Here is a 20,491-nt window from a genome sequence, read left to right as displayed (position 1 = left end):
ACTGTATCTAACAGGAATCAGATTTAAATTCAGTATCTTATTGTTTTGGGGGAAAAAAATGAGGTCCAGACTCCATGCACCTTTGAGACTCACCACATTCTCCTTCCTTATTTAAAAGAGAAGGAAAAAACAAAAACAAAAACAACAAAAAAATCTTAAAAATAATAAAAAAATAAATAAAAGAGAAGGGATTTGAGATTTGTTGGGCATCTCCTGGGTGCAAGACCCATAATATATGCTCATCACTTACCGTGTTTCACTGCAACTGGAATGCCCTTTTTTTCATGCTTAACATTTCTGAATTGTACATTTTACAATCTAGGGATTCTTATAATCATCGAAGGCCAAATGGCAGTCTTGCATGCATGAATTTGGCTCTGATCACATTTTCATCTCTTCACTCAAGTTATATATACTGTTAGTACTTCACCTGTTGAGTTTAATTGCTATTTAAAAATGTCTTTAGAAATAGTGCACTACAATTTGGCACTGAAGCGAAAATTTATCTCGTATGCCCAAAGCCACGGAAATAGGGCACCATTAGTGAGGCAAATGTCTGACATCGGAGGAACGGCCTCAATTTCATCTATTTCTGCAAAGCAGCAATTGTGAACTTTACACGACCACCTCGGATAGGAGGTTATCACAAGCAGGTGAAGGCGTCTTGTGTTTTATTACGGGAGTGCATGCAGGATTGCCTACAGTACAGAAAGCTTATACCTGACAGCAGAGAAATGACCAGGTTCTTCAGAATAAATGAAAGAAATTCCAAAGGAGCAAAAGGCTAATATTATTCCTTGTCCAGGACTATCAAATATCATTATGTCATAGTTCAACTGGCAGGGTTTTTGTGTTGTTGTTTTTTGTCCTTTCTTCATGGTACATTAAAAATTGCATCTTGTGGGGCACCTGGCTGGCTCAGTCAGCAGAGCATGTAACTCTTGATCTCAGGGTTGTGAGTCTGAACCCTGAGTTGGGTGTAGAGATTACTAAAAAAAAATTAAACAAACTTTGGGGCACCTGGGTGTCTCCATCAGTTAAGCATCTGACTCTTGACTGCAGCTCAGATCATGATCTCACAGTTCGTGAGATCGAGCCCCATTTTGGGCTCTGTGCTGACAGCGCAGAGCCTGCTTGGGATTCTCTCTCTCTCTCCCTCTCACTCCCTGTCCCTCCCCTTCACATTCTCCCTCAAAATAAAAAAAAAAAAAAAACATTTAAATAAATAAATAAACTTTAAAAATAAATTACATCTTGGATTCAGGGGAAAGTAGTTCTAATAAAAACATCTGCATAGCTCCTTTAGTAGGTGAGGAACACGTGAATTCCCTCCTTTTGCAGATGAAGCAGCTGTGGCTTGAAGAGGTTCAGTAACATGACCGGTCTCAAAACTAGCAAGATGAGAAAGACTGTTATTTTTATTATTTTACACTGATTCCCTAAAATTTGGGGGCAACGCAGGTTGGCGGTTCAGAGAAGAAAGGCGTGTTGTACAGTGATAGCCATCCCACCTCCTGTCTCCAACAAACTTCAAAACTGAATGAAATGCTGCTGCAGTTTCCCAAAACCAAACTCGAACTTTCTAGAGAAAGAGCTTTACTCTTTCAGGGGCTGGGCCACTGACCAGGGTTCCCTCACAATCCTGTTGAGAAGAGTAATAAGAATAGCTTATCTGCACGGAGCACTTATAAGGGGCCAAATAATGCGAAATAATGAGAGGAATCGTTCTTAAATGGGAATAACTTAAAACAAGAAATATTTCCCAGCCTTTGAAGGCAGGAGTAGGTTTGGGGAAGGCTGGCCCAAACTGTGGATGTGAAGGCAGTACATGAAACATCCCTTGACCCCTTACTCAGGAGCGCTAAGGTTTGGGCCACTGCTGGACACTGACCCTCTCCCCCTCCCTCTGGGCTAACACCATTGGGAAGGCACTGTGGGCATCTGCAAAGGCCTGCCTCCCTCTGTGCACAGAAGCGGCAAGGCTATGCCCCTACCATAGTGACAGAGACCCCATCACTTCTACTACAACCCTTCATTGTTTATCATATATTTGCTCAGGTTAGAGATGATGCCGAATCTCAGCACTGTACATAGATGCATCAAATACAAGCCCCCTGAACACGAAGTCTCCCTAACTAGGAGGGGAGATGAGGCTTGGGCAGATTTTCCAGCCATATCTGCAAACAGCAATGAGCAACCCCCTTCTCTCTGCTCCCCTGGCATCTTGCCCTTCTATAATAGCGTACAGGACATTATGCGGTCATGGTTTGCCTGTGTGCACATATCCCCAGTGTTTCATATAGCACCAGGTACAGCGGTCAAAAAGTGATGTTATTTTTTCCATTTGTTCATCCGTTCATTCAACAAAATCATACAGAGGTTCAGAACACGGAAAAATGGGCTTTGTGAGGCTATGTGAAGCCTTTGTAAAGCGGCCTGTGAGCTGGCCTTATAGGAAAGGGAGAAGTTGAGCAGGGGGATGAGGAAGGAAGGAGGGGCCATATAATCAAAGAAGAGGCAGAGTGGGACAAATTCCATCAATTCCTCTGTCTGGAATGCAGAATGGATAAGGCTGGAAGGATAGGCTGAAGTGTCATCTAAAGGACCTAGAATATTAGGCCAAGTATTTTTTTCAAATGGGATGCCATTCAACAGAATCTCCCTCCTCCCTCAGAGCATTCAGGAGGCAGCATTGCTCTGGAAGAAAGCAGGGAATAGGAATACAGAAGGCTTCTCCTTAGAAAAATGTGCCTGGGATCTGTCTTCTGTCTTGCAAATGATGTAAAATGAATGCTGTGTTAGCAACAACAGACTCCGAGGTCTTGTCTGTGATGCCACCGATACTCCTTAAAGAGGTAACTGAGAGCAAGAGTACCAGCTTCCAGCCTGGCTCCCTCAGTAATTAGCAGGGTGACCCAAACTCTGCGTGCCTTTGTTTTCTGGGTTTCAAAGTGTAGCTGATAATCATATCAATCTCAAAGCTGTTGTTAGGCTTAAAGGAAATGCTGCACAAGAAGCTCCCATGGGAACAGTACTTCTTGGCACACAGGGTCCACAAATGTTAGCTATTATTATTCCTTCTCTTCTGTGCACCTTGGTTTCCTCATCCAAATGGAGATAATAATACCTGTCCCGGACCATTTCTTCTAGACCCTGACCGAATAAGATGCAATTAAATGTGTGAAAGCAGTTTGGAAGTGAAGTGCTGTATAGTAGCAAGGTGGTAGAAGGGCTGTTAATTACCATATTTTTGGCTGAAAGATAATCCCAAGAGCCAGGGCAGGAAGGTAGGGAGCTTGTGTATCTCCAGGCTGTTGGCTACAGGTGCATGTTTGTGAATGGCTTCTCTAGATGCCATATGCCAAAATGAAGACCTTAGCATTTGACTGGTCCAAGGTGACATAAAGATGGGAACAGGAAAATTTACTAAGCAAGAAATAAATAAGGTTTAAGCCCCGAAGCCTTGCAAGCAGTGTAATTTCAAACATCATAGTCTTGGACATCTGGGCTCTATTACCTGAAATCCCATTAAACCTCCAGTTTCATAATTCTGTGTAGAGCCCGGCAAAATGCAAGATCCTGCTGATGGCCACCAGCCAGTTCAAGCAATTAATCACAAGGGTCCCCAAGCAGGTTTGCAACTCATGCCAAGTGAATTCTTTAAGTGGAAACTGTGTACACAGAAGAAATAGCCCGATCTATGCAGTTTCATAGCAACGTGCTTTGTAGCTGTGCCAACACAGAGAAATTATCTGTTATCATTAAGACATCCAAGCCTCATAACTTTTTCCTCAATGGAAATTAGTACTCACCAGCCCAGGGCAGAGCCCCCAACCTCGTTAGCTGTAATATAGACTGTAACCTGCTGAGAGCTGATAAATCCAGTTTAGACAAAACTAAACCCTACCGTTTCCCCACCCTCAGCATTTTCTCATTTGGGGGAACTCAACTTGAACTGAGCTCTTTTTCCTTTTGAACTTTTCTTGACTATCTGAACGGTTTGCATGTGTTCCTGCATTCCAGGCCAAAACCCACAGTGAAGAAATAACCTTGGAGCCTGTCTTCAGAGTCCTGCTCCATGTACCCAAGGTGAAAGTGCCTGTAACAAAAGAATTACTTCTTATAAGACTTCTGACTTGGTTTTTGCCAACTCAAAAGGGTTTATGTAAACGAGATAATCTTCTGCACTTCAGAATGTTTATAAAGCCTTTCCTAATTACACTATTTTGTTTATAGAATGATTCTGGAGAACAGAGGGGAAACATTGAGCCCTTGCTACAGAAAGCAGGAAGGGGAGGGTGGGAATCAGTATAAATTTACAATAGGATTGAGGGGAATCTGTGGTTTTCCCTGGTTTTTAGGGGTTTTTTTTCTTTCTTTCAGAAACCTTTTTCCTAAATTTTTCAGTCTGTTTTCTACTCTACAAAGCTGTTTTCCAATATGGTGGCCACTAGGCACAGGTGACCATTTAAATCTAAAAGAATTGCAATTAAATAAAATTTGGGGTACCTGGGTGGCTCAGTCGGTTAAGTGCCTGACTTCAGCTCAGATCATGATCTCACAGTCCATGAATTCAAGCCCCACATCGGGGTCTGTGCTGACAGCTCAGAGCCTGGAGCCTGCTTTGGATTCTGTGTCTCTCTCTGTCTCTCTCTGTCTCTCTCTCTCTCTCCCCCTCCCTCCCTGCCCCTCCCCCACTTGCTCGCGCGCGCTCTCTCTCTCTCTCTCTCTCTCTTTCTCTCTCAAAAATAAATAAACATGAAAACATTTTAATTAAATAAAATTCAAAGTTTAGTTTCCTCCAGGCACTAGCCACATGTCAAGTGCTCAATGACCACATGTGGCTAATGGCTGCCATATTGGACAAAGCAGATATAGAACATCTGTATCACTGCAGAAGCCTCCACTGGGCAGTGCTGCTCTGCATTAAGAACTCTGTGGCCTTGCTACTCGAAATGTGGTCCATGGACCACCAGCAGCACCAGTATCGCCTGAGAGTTTGTTAGACCCGCATGATCAGCATTTTAACAAGATACCCAGGTGACTCATATGCACATTAAAATTTGAGAAGTACTGCTGTAAAATACCCTTCCACTCTAAGCTTCTGTTTGGTGAAATCCATCATTGTTATCAGCTTTATATGTTCATATTTATTTAGCTTGTGTGGCATGAATTCAAAAAGACACTTGCCCCCATGCAAAAAGAGGAAAAATAAGTATACTTTGTGTACTCCTTTAACGTTTATTTATTTTTGAGACAGAGAGACAGAGCATGAATGGGGGAGGGTCAGAAAGAGGGAGACACAGAATCTGAAAGCAGGCTCCAGGCTCTGAGCTGTCAGCACAGAGCCCGACGCGGGGCTTGAACTCACAGACCGTGAGATCATGACCTGAGCCAAAGTCGGCTGCTCAACCGACTGAGCCACCCAGGCGCCCCTGTATACTCCTTTAAAAGCATGCTTTTCTTGGGGCTCCTGGGTGGCTCAGTCAGTTAAGCACCCAACTTCAGCTCAGGTCGTGATCTTGCAGTTCATGGGTTCGAGCCCCACCTCAGGCTCTGCGCTGACAGCTCAGAGCCTGGAGCCTGCTTTGGATTCTGTGTGTTTTCCTTCCCTGTGGCCCTCCCCCACTCACACTCTTTCTCTCAAAAATAAGCGTTTTTAAAAAAGTGTGCTTTCTTCTTTCTCTTGGAAAAGCTGCAGGATCTGAAGAGTTTTTTTGGACATGTTTTTCTGAAGTTGTGAATCTAATAGAATATTTTTCCAATGAAGAAGCTATTGCACTGGTCCAAAGAGAGGCCTTTGAGATTAAAGAAGGGTTAACTAGACAAAGAAGGAAATAGATAAACTTCAAAAAAAAAAAAAAAAAAAAGGAAAAGGAACTTGACTTACTCATTTGGCAAACACAAAGGGCACCCTGCTCTGTGAGTGAGTGAGGTGGGAAGCAGAAGCAATGGGAGAAATTAGGAAACAGTCCTTCAGAATATAATCTGCCAGCCCGTCTGACATTGTGGAGATGGGAGGGAATTTTAAAGGCAACTTGGATCAAACTTCAAGGCATATTTTTATGATCTCCCATGAGATTCGTTGTTGTTTGTGCCAGTGGACACAGTTTTCTTCTGGAAGGCTCTGTGGGCTTTTAGAGTGGCTGTTGGAATTTAATGACTTGAAATGCTTACCTATGTCCAGTGCTGAGAATGGAATCACTGGATTGCCTCCTCCAAATTGGCTGTCCAAACACATCCCTGCGGGGAGCATCTAGCCTGATGATACTTTCTCCCAGAAAGACATCAAATCATATTCATGTGGTGCAAGATGGCAGCCACTGTGGTCAGCAGTTCTAGTTCAGAATGGCCATAAAGCTGGGTGAGGTGTTGCCATTTTCCTGGGGAAACCGTGCCCTGAGACTGATCCTGATAGGTGTCCTGGTTTTTCAGAGAGTCTTCACGGAGTTCAGATGCTTGTATACGTTGAAATTTCTCAACCAGTTCTCATTAGAGAACAATATTATGTTGCCCAAATAAATTCTGCCTCTACTTTAAGTAAGTGCTAATGTTACTCAGGTAGCTTAGCCATTATATTTATTCAACAAACATTTCAAGAGCACTTTTGATATTCTAGACATTCTTCTACACCCTGCAGAAGGAGAAGATGACATATTCTTTGCCTGAAGAAGCCTGGGGTTGGGAGCGAATGGTTCTTAAAGAGTGCTCCTCAGACTAGCAACATTGGGGTCCCCTGCAAGCTTGTTAGAAATGCACATTTACAGACCTACTCCAGACCTACTAAATCAGATTCTTTCCATTCAGGGCTCAAAATCTATGCCCTACCAATCTCCCCAGGGGATTTCTAAACACAGTAAAGTGTGAGAAGCATTTTTATAGACAAAGACTGTAAAATTGTCTATATTTATAGACAAAGACATCATCAGGTGGTTCTAATACAGTGTGACAAGTACAATGATATAGATATGAAACTCCTCCAGCCCTGAAGGCCCGAAGGCAATGTTGGGCATTTAGTAAGTACTCAATGGAATAAATGTTACTTGCTTGCTTGATTAATTGATGCATGCATCAGCCTGTAAATAATACTGGAATGATAGAGCATGCCTAAGTTTCCAGGACTGTGAGTGGGTTGAATGGCTTGCTTAGGCTTCACTGCTCTTTTCTTGTCCCATTCTAAAAGCCAATATTTGGATCACTGCATTGTATTATATCCAAGATTCTTGGTATTTTATTATGTGAACTGAACAAGACTAAACCAAATTTCCCCACAGTCTACACACTTTTCTCTGTCTGAAGGACAAATAACTACTATTTAAGTACTGGGGAAAAGGCATAGATGCTTCCATGGACTTAGGCCATGCTGATCTCGTGAGAATCACTGTACCGTTTGTAAACAGAGAGCTTTGCAGACCTCCCCCTGGACATTTGCAATCAGTGGAAATGCAGAGAGTCTGGACAAAAATAAAATTTTAAGACGCTCTTTAAGATGAATCCAATGCAGTCAAGTTTGAGAACCTCTGGCTGAAATGTCAGAGTTCTCAAACCTTGAAGTGCAGAAACTAAATTTTACCCATAGGACCTAGAGTTAGGAGAGGGACAGCTTACACACAAGTGCATTCCTTCTCTCATTCACTGTGTGTGTGTGCGGTGATCCAGCTTCATCTCATGGACCCTCTAAAACCCCAGAGAGAGGTGACAATCCAAGCCAATGAGGACTGCAAAGCCAACTGCAGAAAGACTCTTAAAGTATCGGGAGCCAATCACATTCTAATTGAACCAATAAAACTGAGGGCTGAGAGGATGGGGAATGGAGGCCAAAGCCTTCCTATCCCAACTAGGTAGAAATGCTTACCTGAATATGTTCCCATGGGGCTTTGGGGCTGCACATTTCCTGCTTAGCACTTCCATAATCAATAGGCCCCTGACACGTTATAACCAGATCAAGGGTCATAGGCTGGCCTAAAGTATAGCCCGTGTTAGTTCATTTATCCCTCCAAGCCTAACTTCCTTCATCTGTGGAGTGAAGTCACGATATCTACCTCCTCAAGTTGCTTCACAGTGGACACAGGTTCTTAGCATGATGCTAGGGCATGTAGTAAGTACTTGGTTAATAATAGTGCTTACTATTATGGTCATTGTCATCTACAGACTCTGTGTTAGTGTTCTCCAGAGAAACAGTAAGAGACCTTGCTTCTTCAACAGGAGATATATCAATGTATCTATATCTACCCATCTCTAGTTATTGAAAGACAGACAAATCTATCTATCTAGAGAGAGAAAGTGCACACGGGTCAGAGAGATGTCAGGGAGAGAGATAAAGGAATTGTCTCACATAATTATGGAGGCTAAGAAGGCCCAAGGTCTACAAGCTGGACACCTGGGAAAGCTGATGGTGTAAGTTTCAGTCCAAGTCTGACTCCAAGTCCAAAGACAGAAGACCAGTGTCCTAACTCAAAGACAGACATAGAGAGTGAATTCTCCCTTACTTGGCTGTTTTTTTGTTTTTTGGGTTTTTTTTAGAAAAGCATTTCTTTCTTTCTTTTTTTCTTTTCATTTTTTTGAATTCCAGTATAGTTAACATACAGTGTTATATTAGTTTCAGGTGCACAGTATAGTGATTCAACAATTCTGTACATGACTCAGTGCTCATCATGATAAATGTACTCCTCACCCCCTTCACCTAGTTCACCCATCCCCCACCCACCACCCCTCTGGCAACCACCAATTTGTTCTCTGTAGTGAAGAGTCTGGTTTTTGGTTTGTCTCTTTTTGTTCATTTGTTTAGTTTCTTAAATTCCACATATAAGTGAAATCATATGGTATTTGTCTTTCTCTGACTGATGTATGTCACTTAGCATCATACTCTCTGGCTCCATCTGTGTTGTTGCAGATGGCAAGATTTCATTCTTTCTCCTGGCTGAGGCTTACTCAGCCTTTTGTTCAACTCAGGCCTTCAGTTGATTGGATGGGGACCACCCACATTAGAGACAGCAATGTACGGTACTCACTCTACTGATGCAGATGTTCATCTCATCCAGAAACACCCTCATGGACATACTCAGGATAATGTTTAACCAAATATCAGGGTACTCTGTGGCCCAGTCCGGTGGACACAAAAGTTACCCATAACAGCACCATTGTCATTTCCGGTTTACTAGGGTTTATGAGAAGCTGCAAGCTAGTTTGTATGCATCATCTGTTCTATTGCCCTTCACCCAGGTCCTCTGCCAGCCTGATACTCATTTTGTCCAAGATTCAGACCTTGATTTTCACGCAGTCAGGGGGGTATATTTAATTTCTTAATCATACTCTCAGGGGCCAAAGACCCCCCAAACAATAGGGAAGCAGGCAGTGGCAGAAAGGAACCTCATGAAATGGAGAAGGCATATGAGCTCTCCCACCAAAGGACTTGTGGTAGAGTTTAGCTTTATCGCCACATAAATCCTCTTCTGTCCTTCTTTTATCTCCTGACTTCTCCCCTACGTGCTAACTAATTAAGTGTGCATACCTGTTTAAATCATCCACTCTTGATTCTTATGATGGTATGCCCGTGAGGGTTCTAAAAGTTAGAAATAATTTAGTATTAGAGGTTTTGATTACATTGAATATAAAATAAAACAAGCAAATGATGAATAGAAGGAGTGAGGTTTGAGCTCAGCCTTATTTCCTGTACACACAACGGGCACACTTAAGTTGGTTTTTATCTTGGCCTATTTCGGGAGTGATATATTTGGCTCACAACGAGGAAGAGAAGATAAACAAGGACCTGTATCCTCTAAACCAACCTCAGTAGCTGGATAATTCTTTGATGGGGGATGGGGCGTCTGTCCTAGGGAATTCTAGGATGCTTAGTAGGGTCTCTGGCCTCTACCCCCCAGTTGCAGTAATACTCCCCTAGTTGTAACAATCAAAAATGTCTTTTGACAGTGCAGATATCTCTTTGGGGAGGCTGGGGGTGGGGGAACTGTACACAGTTGAAGACTACTGCTCTAAACATAGGAAAGATTTCAGACTGTTAAATAGAAATGTACTAACTTTCTCTATTTATGGTACTTTATGTATAGGGTGATGAGCATTCTTTTATACAAACACAGCTACTTGCTTTCCTGCATTCCTGTTGGGAGTTAAAGAATTTGCTTTCCTAACATGTTTTTGTTTTTTTGTTTGTTTTTTTTTTTTTTTGAGAGAGAGAGAGAGCGAGCACAAGTGGGGGAGAGGGGCAGAGGGAGAAAGAGGGAGAGAGAAAATCTTAAGCAGTTTCCACACTAAGCATGGGCTCAATCTCACGACTATGAGATCATGGCCTGAGTGGAAATCAAGAGTCAGACACTTAACCAACTGAGTCACCCAAGCACCCCCTTATGTTTCTTATTGAGTCAGGAAAGCATTGTGGTAAGAGCAGATCCAGGTTCTAGTCTTGGCCCTAGACCTTCTAGTGTTATGACTGTGAGGAGTTAATGAACCTGGCCTCATTTTTTCCAGGTCTATTTTAAGAAGATCATACAATTCAGGCCTCAGAGATGGTAGTAAGGATCCAATGAGTGACTGCCTATAAAACTTCCGTTGGCCCATTGTAGCTGCTCAACAAATGTTAGTTTTGCTTGTTATTTCCATAATGGAGGGGCAACTGTGGACTTCACTCCTTTGGAGTGTGCATCTCACATCTGACATAAATAGCCCCACCTCAAAATGCAAAGTCCTCAAACTTGAGTCACATAAAAGACACTTTCACATAGAGGATATGGCCCCTTTATTTATTTATTATGGCTCTCCCTTTTGAATGGAAAACCCTAAACACCTTCTAAGAAACTATCTTATTTCCTTCCCTCAGCCCATGAGAGGTAAGGCTGCCTATACACAGTATCTTTTCTCCTTCCCTAAAGACACGAATCCCATCAGCCCCTTGATGCTGGAGTAGGGAAAGGTGGAGCTGGACACACTCAGTCCCAGATCTGTTCTTTGATTCCTGTGCCAAGCTGACCATTGCCTCCCGGGCCCCTTCCTGCCTTTGAAGTGAAATCTCCTTATCATGGAACCGTCTGTCATTGTCTGCACTAATCTGGGGGAGAGTAGAAGCCAGAGTGTGTTGACTGTGGCCTTGGCAGGCAAGAAGAGTGTTATCTTTCTCCTGGAGGGTGCAAAGGCTTGACCCCTGGGCATGGTGTTTCTTTTAACTGCCCCCAGCTGTGGCATTAGAACCTTGCCTTGCCCTATTTGTATTTCTTGTTTCTCTAAGGAATTTTGGGAATTTGTGGTAATAATAATAATAAATAGTAGCCATCACTCAGCAGATATTTACTATTTGCCAAACACCATGCAAGGTGCTTTTTCTCTGAGCCCATTTCATCATTCCAGCAACCCGTTTTAAAATGATCACCATTTTGGGGCGCCTGGGTGGCTCAGTCGGTTGCGCTTCCGACTTCGGCCCAGGTCACGATCTCACCGTCTGTGAGTTCGAGCCCCTCATCGGGCTCTGTGCTGACCGCTCAGAGCCTGGAGCCTGCTTCGGATTCTGTGTCTCCCTCTCTCTCTAACCCTCCCCCACTCATGCTCTGTCTCTCTCTGTCTCAAAAATAAAATAAAACATAAAAAAAAAAAAATGATCACCATTTTAAAAGTAAAGAAATTGAAGGTTGGGGAAATCAATGTTTTCAACATCATATAGCTGGTAAGTGGCAAGCCTGGGATGTCAGCCCAGATCTGCCTGATTCCAGAGCCCATGCCCTTAATCACTGGACTTAAATGCTTCTCTACTTTTCCCAAACTCTGGAGGCATTGGACATAAGAGGTGGTTAGTTCCCAGAATACTTGAATAGTAATGTTGACCCTCAAACAGAGATCTGAGGAAGAACCCTTCACTATATGTTAGTTGCAAATCCATACATAGCCAGCACATACATAAAGCACATGTGGCTTTAGCTCTTAGATGGCAAGAAAAGAATTAGAACAATCGCCCTCTCCATATGCAGACTTGAGCTACAGGACTAAATCTCCTATAAAATTAAGCATTGAATTAAATTGAAAAGAAAAGAAGAGAAGAGAAGAGAACTCTTTTTCTCCAACATCATTCATTTCTTCATTAATTTTACTATTCATTAAGCACTTTCTATACACAGGGCACTGCACTTTGCACTAGGAAGACACACACTAAAAAGCCATGATATCAGCCTCAAGAAATTTAGGAGAGATGGATACATTAAAATAAAGTGTTCATGGTGGGTTTGGTGATAAAGGTTTCAGATGCCATGCTGGCTGATAGGGGGAAGTTGTCAGCTGTATCAAGGGGAAAGGAGACTTTGTAAAGAATGTGCCACAAGACCACAAGGTGGTTTTGGAAGACGGAGGGGTAGGTGTTCACTAGTGTCAGAGGGCATGCAAAGAAGGCATCCTAGGCAGGCGGAAAGGCTGAGCAAAGGCTCAAACGCTCAGTGTGTATGAGGAGCTGGAAGGAATCTGGGATGGCTGAAGCCTGGGGGATGGCACCCAAAAAGAGCACCATCTGGAAGATCACGAACTGCCACTTTACATTCTGACCTCAGGTAGCTCTTCTGTACCTGAAGACATGATTCCAGCTGCAGATAACAAAACTCTAGGGCAAAGGGATGACAGCAGAGTCCATCATTGCACATCTGTGATAGAAAACCAGTGGTTCAAGCCTGACCCGAGGCCAATACCTTTCACATGTAGCCTGAGTAAACAGAGGCCTCTTGCTCCCACATAAAGCCCAACTCAATGTGGTGACACAGTCAAGTGAAAGACAACTCACTGTGAAAGCATCAAGGAGCAATGAATTCCTTACTCTTCCGTGGAAAGATGGTCAAGGGGGCATTACGCCATAGCACGCGCTTCTCATTGGCCATCTGTTTGCCAAAGGCCCAGTTCCCACTGCTGCCATCTAAGTTCTCTGTCTCACTTCCTAAACCCCCACTTGGTATCTCTGTGAACTCTACGTCTGCCTCTGTCAGTGTTTTACAAGAGTACCTCTGCTCTTCCTATCATCTGTCTGTGTAACATAAATTAAGTCTTCAATTTTCTTCCATGCCCAGCAGGGCCCTTTATAGTGCTGACTGGGCCGATGGATAAACACAGAATCCTACTTAGGAGAGAGGAGAATGGGGAAGGCTACGAATATTTACACTTTATATATGTGTCCCTGTCACTCCTGCATGTCGCTAGACTGGGACATAGGTCTGTGCTCAAGTCTGAGCACAGGTTCAATCCTCACAAACTGTGTGGCTTTGGTTCTGGGCCTCAATTTCCTTATCCATAAAATGGGGATATTCCTACCTATCCTAAGAAGTGAACTGAGGAACCACAGGTGAAAGAGTTGTGAAGTACAGTGGGCTCAGCTTATGTTAGTGTTTATAAGATTATTACAGATCTTGACACACCTGCTTTCCATCATCTGTTAGAAGTTCATGTGGAAAACATGGTTATTTGGAAGAATAGCAACTGTGATAAGCCTAGTTCTCAACTCTTGATTCAGGGTTCAATGTATAGTGATTAATTGGAATTCACTATTATCTTTATTCACTTTTAAATTTTATTCTACGGTCATTCATAGGAATACTTTTCCAAGGTCACACGTTTTTCCAGAGTGGATTTTAGAAGTCTCAAAAGGCTGGTGTACTGTGTCAGGTTCCCAGAAATTCCCTAGGCCGCCCTTTTCCCTCGCAGGTTGACCTGGGTAGAAGATTTTTATTCATGTTGGTTTCTGTTCGCCCCCTTCCATATTACTAGAGTGTTATCTCTCTTTTTTTAAGGTTTATTTATTAATTTTGAGACAGAGCATGTGTGAGCGGGGGAGGGGCAGAGACAGAAGGAGAAAATCCCACAGGGCTTGAACCCACAAATCATGAGCCAAAATCAAGAATCAGACACGTAACCAACTGAACCATCCAGGTTCCCCTAGAGTGTTATCTCTTAATGAAACTGCAAAGTAGTTATTTTTGAGGTAGTATTAGTATGAGTACGGATGCTTTCATTAGTCACTGCTCGTGGGTCACATCTGCATTCTTGTGAACCTAATTTTTGGTGTTTTGCAAAATACTTAAGACAACAATAATAAAAATCCTAGCGTTTTCTTCCTTTCACTTAGAATTCTTTTCTATGCATATGTGTAAGTATTATAGTGTAGTATATCATAACTGTTTACCATGTAGCTACATAATCATCATAATTATTACTTTAATAGCCATATAAGCATCTATCCTGCTAATGCACCATCATTTACTTGACCTGCATTTTCAACAATGGAAGACTCATTTCCCAATTTTTCCACTATTATAAATAATCTCTGGGTTGTATATTTGTGCATATAGTTTCTATCATTTTTCTATCATTATCAAGGATACACTCCTTGAATGGGAACAGTGAATGTGAATGTGAATGTGAATTTTTAATAGTTTTTAAATAAATTGACATTATTTTTCCAGTTTACAATGCCATCAGCAATTTATTAGTATTCTACTTTCATTGCAACCTTATCAGTAGTGTGTATTATTTTATATTTAGTATGCTTAAATAGTACCTTACTTTTGTTTTTGCATTTTCTCAAAAACAGTAAGTTGTAATCAAACGTGCTTATAAATTTTGCGTTCTCTCATTATTTTGAAAAGCCAGTTTTAAAAACTAGGTCAGTTTTTTTCTTTTTTTTTAACATCAAGAATTCTTGCTTTTTTTCTCTTCCAATGCCCAATAGTTTTGTGTATTAAATAAAGCTAATGTTGATATTTTTCTGAACAAGACATTCCATGGCACTCTCATATTAACTAATAAATGAGGACCTCCATATAAGGAACTATAGGGAGGACTCAGATAAAATAAAAGGAACATTATAAAATAAAAAATTACAAAACCCAGGAAGAGATCTGCACCAGCATTCCCAAAGTCAAAAGCAAGATTGCAGTGCAGGTAGTTTAATCTCTGGTCAGACTTTGACAACTTTCTCTGTCTCTTCTCTGACTTGCTCAGCTAGTCTCACTTTTCAACTAGCAAGCTCAGGAGCTCCAGCCATATTGCTTCCTTCTAGGTTTTATCCCAGGAAATCTCCCTGATAAATAAAACCACCATTATGCCCTACACACACACACACACACACACACACACACACACACACACACACACACACAAATGCCTTCACACCACTCCCAGTCTTATCCTGTTCCAGATCAGGTAACTTCACGAAGCTCTATAATGTATGAAATGGTTTCTCAAACCACAGACTATCGAGGGATGAATGCCAGCTCCAGAGATCTGATTTTGCCCTGCCTTCCAGGCAACTTCGCCTATCCCCGAGATGGATGTTTTCCATACTCTGCCAAATGGTAGAAGGACCATTCCAAGAGCCATCATAAATTTGTCCTGCAGTTGAGTAACTATTAGATCTGTTAGAGCTTTCTCTTCGACCTAAAGGATGTTAGAGTTTGTTTGAGTAGGATAATTGCTTCATACCAGTATCTGGGAACATAAAGAAATGACTCACCGCGTTTTTCCCCTTTTTCCTCTTGCAGCCTCAACCGAGGGTTCTCCATAAACGTGGTTAGCCTTCCAAGCTGCTGTCCTGCCAGTTGATATGAACATGGCCTGTTCCTCACAGAAAGACTAACTCATGGCACCTGCCAGAAGATACCCATGGAGCATTGACAGATTAACCAGATTAACTGAAAAAAAACACCCATTCAGTCAAGATTATGGGCTTTGGAAAATCTTAGTTTGCTGTGGATTTTTAAATGAGGTGCATAATATACAGTGCCAACTTGTTCCAAGTGGTCATTGGCAGACCATTAGCTGGAAAATTGCTTCCAGTTTTCATCACTGTGCATAACTCAAGCTCCCTTTGGGGGCTGTCTGTGCCCTTCACTAGAAGTCCTATTTTAGCATGGCAACTACTGGATTATTTTATTATGTGTGCAGATGGCATGATATGTTAGAAAAAAGTCACAGCAGTTCTGCAATGTCAGTGGAAGTGTTCACGATACTCTGCCCTGGTAGGAATGTAAACACGTCTTGGTTATGTTAGTTATGACGTCTAAAGGTATTCTGTCCAACTCTTAAGCACTTTATATGAGAAAACTACGCCAAAAGGAATCAGCACGTTCTGTACCTATGGGAAAACAAGTATCCTCTCTCTCTTTTTTTTTTTTATAAATCTTGTCCTCTTTCTGGCTCAGACTGTCCAAGACAAACTCCACCCCTAGCATATGGCAGTCATTTGTGGTAGATTGGTGTATATATGGCCACAATACTGTTAGGCTTAACCTGTTGACACTTTAGTGAACCAATTGGATTTCTTGTAGCTCTAGAGGGAAGGAGAAGGGGGCTGGTGGTTGAAACATCTTAGTTCTTGGTTCCTGGTACCCAGGCACAACTTAGCACATGCACATACAGATAAATACAGGGGGGCTTGTATGTGGCCAGTGTATATATCCTGTCCTATAGAAGAATGTTTTCAAGAACAAAAGGAGATGGCCATTTAATCAAAGACCATGGTGGGTTGAGGGTAAGGGTGGCAGAATGCCGTTTTCCTGTGTGGTCTGACTTTACAACTTGAGAAGGCTTTCTAGGTCAAGTTTAAATCACAGCTCTCTGAAGAGGAAAAACAGCAAGTGTCCCCCTGTGTGCCTAAAGAAGGAAAAGGGCCCAATCCACACTAGGTTCCTACCTCAGTAGAGAACCTACTAGTCCCTTTTTAATCCTTTCTGGGATTATATCCACAAATAATTCTTTTTTTTACGATGTCTTACAACAAAGCACACTATTGCTTGTCTTTGGGCATTAGAGAAATGTCCACATTGACTGACCTTACGTAATGCTTTCGCTTTCCTTTCCCCTGAAAATATAAACTTGGCTGAATCAAAAATTCAGCAAATATGTTCTGTGTACCCACAATCCCAATCTGGGACTGATAGGCACTGGAGGCTTTTCTTTAAATATATATAACAACTCTGGGACCCTGCCAGCACAAGGAAGTTTGGCATCTTAGGGGGTCTCCATACACGCGCTCATGGTCTGCTCTCCCCCGGGGGCCTCAGGAAATGCACAGCACTTTGGAAAACGCTCCCCGTCCCCACTGAGATTTGGAAAGCTGACAGGGGAAGGGAAAGAGAGCCAAATGTGATTTGGGTGAGTCACCTCATAGGATGACTCACCCCAACCTGTCAGGCTGTATTGTCAAAGAAGGGGGCTTCCAAGAGGGAACTCAGAGGGATTTCAGTCACCAACAAGTTCTGGCCTCTCAATGGGTCAGCCCAGGACCACCAGGCCCTCACAGACCCTAATTCTTCACAAATCCAGAATTACGAGGCCAAACCCTGTTGCCAATGCCCCTGGGGAGAACATTCCAATCTCTACTGCCCACCTCTTGAATTTCACTTCCAACAGCAGGGCTTCCTTCTTCTTTCCTTTATCCAGCACACGTTTGTTGAGCACCTACTGTGTGCCAAACATTGTGTTGGGGTAACAACAGGGTACAAGGCCGGCTCCCCATGTCCTTCTGAGACAATATCTCCTCCTCCCAAACCCTGTCCCTGTCCCAGCTTTCCCACAATGAAAACAGAATTCAAGCAGCATTCACCTCCTGCCAGAGGGACCTCAGAAAATGCACATGGCAGCAGGCAGTTCCCTTGCCTGAGGAAGAAGACAGTGGAAGAAGAGGTAGTGGACAGCATCGGGACACATATTTGGATCCTTGTGCACAGCCTGCCCTTCCAGGGCCCGGACTTTGCTGGTTAGGGCTTCCCCCAAACAGCTTTTAATTCCTTTCCTTGATAGTCACCCTGGTCACCTGTATTCCCATCCTTTACATAGGCACAACCGTTCATTGTTACGCTGGATTCTCTAAAGCTCCAATTCTAAACTTAGTCTTGGGGACACAGAAGAGGACCTGCTGAATCCAAAAGAACTACCAGCTGCTGAAATAGTGTAGCTGGGAATTTGTTGGTTCACTAATTGAGGGTCGTTCGGAGTCGACCCTTTAGTTGTTACAGGTAACAACCTTGGAAAACTGGACATACTTTATGGTGCAGGTGGTCATCCAGTGATGCTGGTTCATCCTTGCTTTGGCTTTTGCAAAATGTGTTCTGAACAATTAAATAAGTAGAGTTTCCTAGCTTTTTTTTTTTTCAGTCAGAAGTGTGCTGACAAATTTTTAAAAGGTGATGGCTAAGGGTGGAGATGGGAAAAGGCAAAGCTGAAGTCAATGAAAGAACCCAGTTGAAAATGGCTTCTCTATAAATGCCTTAATTCCTGGTGTATCACATATTTTCGTAGTAACTGTGACTGTTTTCCAAACTGTTAGCCTCATTTTGCAGTCTTTGGCAGGGATAGTTTTGGAAACATGGAGGCATAAAATCTGAGCAGTTACTTGCTAAACCAGCAAAATGGAGAACCGACTTCATTCACAGCCTTTAGGTTCTTTGTTCCGTGTTAAGCCACGATTTCTGGTTGTTACTTCCTCCTGTGCTGTACCTTATTCCCAAGATGTATGTTGGAGATTTTACCTCCCAGAAGTTCAGGAATGGCTGTGGGGAGTTTTGTTTAGTAGGCAGCGGGAGACCAGGAGGTAAGGGATAAATATTTTGATGTCTAAGGGCTATAAACTGTTGATGCTTAACTTTTCCTTTTACTTAAACCTGTGCGACACCTTTTATTGAAAGGCTGACACCCACACTTGAGCAGGAAAGACACTCTTGGGAAGGAACAGAAATGAATAATTATCAGACTCTCTGGGGTGCCAAGGGGATTAGCTTGTACCAGCTTGAGAACTGAATTTGAGATGCAGAGCATCGGTGGTTCTGCTAGGGTGAAAAGCAAATCACTTCTGTAGTTGAAGACATACCTAGAGGACAGAGATCCTACAAACTTCCCTATGGATGATGGCCACCTGCAGACCCCTGCACAGGCTCTCTGAGCTGTGTCGCTGCACATGGGGCTTCTACCTCCAGAATGGGGGAAGCAGCCCTGAGTTCTCTCCAAAGTCACTTCTCGGTTGCTCAGAGGTTAATGGTCCTTAGTTCTGAGGGAATTCTGCCATTTTTAACACTCAAGGGGAAAAGGAGTATCAACCTTACTGAAAATATAACCTAAGGATAGAAACCTCCAATGGATTATGGATTTACCCCAGTGTTACTTGCAAATGCTTTCTTTGTCTGCAAATGTCACCTGATTGATTTTGAATGGGAACTACAAAAGTCTCTCTGAAGAAAAGTTTAGAAGACTCCCTTTACCCAAACCTCCTCTCCCCGGTGCATTAGCAGCTTTATTCTTGGTGATGTTTTCCTCTATATTCTTTAGAGTAATTTTGTTGCTTGACAACTAGACTTAAGACTGCCGTAGACTCTTTTTAAAAATCTAATCTTTGAAAATGACATACATTCTTTTATGTCTTAAAGGCTGTTTTTATTCACCTCTCCCACAACCCCCTCCACCTCACTTTCTTTTTTTTTTTTTCTTTTAATCTCTTCTTTTAACAAAATTTCTTGGGTAGATTTTGAGTATTCTCTAAAGAACACAAACAGAAAACCTTAGCCGTCCCCCTTTTCCCCACTACTGACTAATAATTCCTTCTTATGCTTGATCTTGGTGAAGGCTTGCTGCCCAAACAGCAGTGGATGTGAATTCACATCTCCAGGGAGTGACTGGTCAAAGCTGCTAATCAAAACTGAACCCGTGAGATTATGAGAAAGGACAGACCAGGAGATGCTTCTGCTCAGGGCACAGCTGGGGACTCTATTTCAAAGACAAACAGGTCCTGCTCCTTTGTTTTTTTAGATCTGCATCTAATCCTGTGGCCAGAGAACTGTCTTATGAATTCTGCTTTGTCAATGTGCACGATTTCTGGCACCACTGCATAGCTTCCAGGTCAAACAGGACCACATTTCCATTCTTTTGCTCTGGTGACTTACTCTAGTGGGGAGACAAGGAACATTCTTTTGAAAGCTGACCACCTGTGGGAAGCTTGAGGAAGAGTTGGCCATGTGCACAGGGAGGTTCCGCTGCACTTTAATAAAAAGAACAAAACAGATCCTTCCCTGGAGATTCTCATGTGGGAACGTGGCCAGAGGGATGATACCAAAACTGGTTTTCTTCTGGCCATTATCTTGGCCCTGCAGGGAAAATTCTGGGCTGGAGTGCGGGTGGGAGGGGCACCATTTCTAAGATCTAAAAATTTTAGGATGAAATTCACCTCTAAGATAAATGTAAAGGAGGAAGTGCCAGTGAGTATGGGACCAGTTTTAGACCTCTTGCCCAACAGCACCAAGACGGACAGATGACTTCCACAGAGCAGCAGAAAATGGGTGTAGAAGGCTTTGTAAGATGGGAGTTTCATGCACCATGTAGGGCTATTTTACAATCTTGAAGAGCCCCAAGCACTCTTACTTCAGAGTCTCCCTTCTCCAGTTACTTCAAACACCAAAAAGCACCAACAACATGCACCTAATAAAATTTCAAAGTCACCATCTGACTTGCACAGAATTGCAGTTGACTG

The 20,491-nt window shown here is 42.7% G+C and overlaps 1 protein-coding gene across 1 annotated transcript in view; it reads left to right on the top strand.

Moving 5' to 3' along the window:
* Positions 1 to 16,102, top strand: part of SAMD12 (sterile alpha motif domain containing 12) — a 378,819-nt gene extending 362,717 nt beyond the window's left edge. The window contains exon 5 of the mRNA XM_042923625.1: positions 15,516 to 16,102. Coding sequence (XP_042779559.1) covers positions 15,516 to 15,538 — 23 coding nt within the window. The 3' untranslated portion in view covers positions 15,539 to 16,102. The remainder of the gene's footprint in view (positions 1 to 15,515) is intronic.
* The last annotated feature ends 4,389 nt before the right edge of the window (positions 16,103 to 20,491 follow it).

The sequence above is a fragment of the Panthera leo genome, chromosome F2, assembly GCF_018350215.1.
Source record: "Panthera leo isolate Ple1 chromosome F2, P.leo_Ple1_pat1.1, whole genome shotgun sequence".
Taxonomy (NCBI): domain Eukaryota; kingdom Metazoa; phylum Chordata; class Mammalia; order Carnivora; family Felidae; genus Panthera; species Panthera leo.
Note: the sequence above shows the minus strand (reverse complement) of the source record. Positions and strands in the feature narration are given on the sequence as shown.